The following is a 2,420-nucleotide window of genomic DNA, read 5'->3' as shown; positions in this document are numbered from 1 at the left end:
CGCCATCTTGCCTCCTTTGTGGTGGGGGGGGGGGGGGGGGGGGGCAAAATGGCTGCTTCTATCCTCTCCGCAGGGACTCTTGACCACCGTTGACCTCTGTCTGTGGAAGAATGACTGGTATTAGCCAATTTTCAGCCTTCTCGTGTGAAAAGGCGACTTGCCAGCCAGTCTATAAGGAAAGCTGTCCCAACATCCTCCTCCTCCATACGTTTTAAACATTTTGGAATCTTTCCATGAATTTTTGATTGGAAAAAAAGTGCAATTGTAGAGTCCTCAACAATGCGGCACCATTGGCTTCACAAGTTTTAAAATTGGGGTAAAAATTGATCTGGCCCCTCCCTCCTTTTTTATTATTATGACCAGTGACCTGTAACTCGAGGTGCCGCTCAGTCCCCTGTGCTATGTTCTGTGATTGCAAAGGAAATTGCTTCCTCTGTGGCCCGGTGCTGTCATTGGGTGGCTGAGGGTCACCACGAGTTGCACGGCGTTGGTAAATAGCAGTAAAAACTAGGGATGCACCGATACCACTTTTTTTAAGACCGAGTACGAGTACCGATACTTTTGATCAAGTACTCGCAGATACCAATTACCGATACTTTTTCTTAAAGGGACAGGTCACATTTTTTCTAAAGCAATACAAACTAATGCTTCAAGGTCACTTTCTTAATATTATGATTCATGAGATGACGAGGGAGCATGACGCCGGCTTCCCGGCCAATCAGAATGCCGGGGGCGCTGCGTCATTACGTCATTGCACGCTACCCGGCTTCCTGATTGGCCGGGAAGTCGGCTCCGTGCTCTCTCATCACAAGGGACGAGAGAGCATGGAGCCGTTTCCTGGCCAATCAGGAAACCGGGCAGCGTGTAATGATGCGCAGCCCGGCTTCCTGATACAGGAAGTACTCGTGCTAGGTATCGGAGCATTTGGGCGAGTACGAGTGCTCACCCAAATACTTGGTATCGGCGCATCCCTAGTAAAAACCCAGCAGAGGTTCTTCCCCTTCATCCCGCGCTACCTGAAAAACCTGTTTTGGCCGGGGTTCCTCTTTAAAGCACACACCCCACTGGTGTCCCTATAAGCCGGCAGTGCCGGCCGCACAAACATTGTTGTGTTGTGCGCAATGTGTTCTCTTGTCAGTGCAGAAAAGTACATTCTGTTCCGTAAGTGTCTCAGCGAATCACCTCCCCCCCCGCCACCCTCAGATCTGTCGTTCCAATTCAGCACAGGGATGGTGGCAGCCCCTCATAATGGGCACAGCTATTTATATATGAAATAGATGACGAGCTTGTTTTCCCTTTTCATGTTTTCCAGCAAAGAGCGTGCAGCGGCCGCATTAGCCGCGGCCTCCGGCCCCCACAGGGAGACCTGGTCCAAGGGCCCCTCGTACGAGGACCTTTACACGCAAGATGTGGTCATCAGCTTGGAGGAGCAGGAGAACCCGCAGAGGTTGGCGGCCGAGGGCAAACCAGCCAAAGAGAGGCCCATCTGGCTGAGGGAGAGCACGGTACAGGGAGGAGCCTACGCCGAAACCGCCAACATCCAAGATGGTAAGAAACTGGAGGGGGTTCAAGTAATATGTCTCCTGTCTGCTTGCCTGCCAGCGTAGCGCGGGGAGGGCCCTTCTGCCGGTGGCCGCCAGCGCGGGGAGGGCCCTTCTGCCGGTGGCCGCCAGCGCGGGGAGGGCCCTTCTGCCGGTGGCCGCCAGCGCGGGGAGGGCCCTTCTGCCGGTGGCCGCCAGCGCGGGGAGGGCCCTTCTGCCGGTGGCCGCCAGCGCGGGGAGGGCCCTTCTGCCGGTGGCCGCCAGCGCGGGGAGGGCCCTTCTGCCGGTGGCCGCCAGCGCGGGGAGGGCCCTTCTGCCGGTGGCCTCCAGCGCCTGAGGGATGTACATTCATAAACGCATTTACCTCTTTCCAGACCTGAACCCGGAGGGTTTCCACGACCACGAGGAAGGCCGCCCAGTGACAGACGACAACGAAGAGGTCATGCAGGCGCTGCTGAAACACGAGAAGAAGACTGCGGCGGCCGTCGCCGGTGTTTCAGCGGCTCCAGCATCCAGCGCGATCGCCGGCAGCGACTCCGACAGCGACACCAGCGAGTCCGACCAAGACAGCCCGGCTCCCCGCCGCCCCGCAGCTTCCCATCGCTTCGAATTGGACGACGACGACGATGACGAGTTCGAAGAAGTGCAGACGGACCCGAGGGTCACCGTTGGGGGGCGGAGCTACCTTTACAGCGAGGTGAGTCAGCGGCCCGAACTGGTGACGCAGATGACGCCTCAGGAGAAGGAAGCGTACATCGAGATGGGACAGAAAATGTTTGAGGACATGTACGAGTGAGTCTCCGAGTCAGACGGCGGGATGTGAGAACAGACGACGCATCCCGGCATGGAATCCCAAATCTCTTCCACAAACCCCCCCCC

At 57.0% G+C, this 2,420-nt stretch overlaps 1 protein-coding gene across 1 annotated transcript in view; it reads left to right on the top strand.

The window, feature by feature from the left end:
• The window catches only part of GTF2E1 (general transcription factor IIE subunit 1), a 16,763-nt gene extending 14,424 nt beyond the window's left edge, over positions 1–2,339 (top strand). The window contains exons 4-5 of the mRNA XM_018572600.1: positions 1,313–1,548; positions 1,916–2,339. Coding sequence (XP_018428102.1) covers positions 1,313–1,548; positions 1,916–2,337 — 658 coding nt within the window. The 3' untranslated portion in view covers positions 2,338–2,339. The remainder of the gene's footprint in view (positions 1–1,312; positions 1,549–1,915) is intronic.
• The last annotated feature ends 81 nt before the right edge of the window (positions 2,340–2,420 follow it).

Source organism: Nanorana parkeri, unplaced genomic scaffold (assembly GCF_000935625.1).
Source record: "Nanorana parkeri isolate BGI_ZX_2015 unplaced genomic scaffold, ASM93562v1 scaffold2082, whole genome shotgun sequence".
Taxonomy (NCBI): domain Eukaryota; kingdom Metazoa; phylum Chordata; class Amphibia; order Anura; family Dicroglossidae; genus Nanorana; species Nanorana parkeri.
This window is presented reverse-complemented; position numbering and strand designations above follow the sequence as displayed.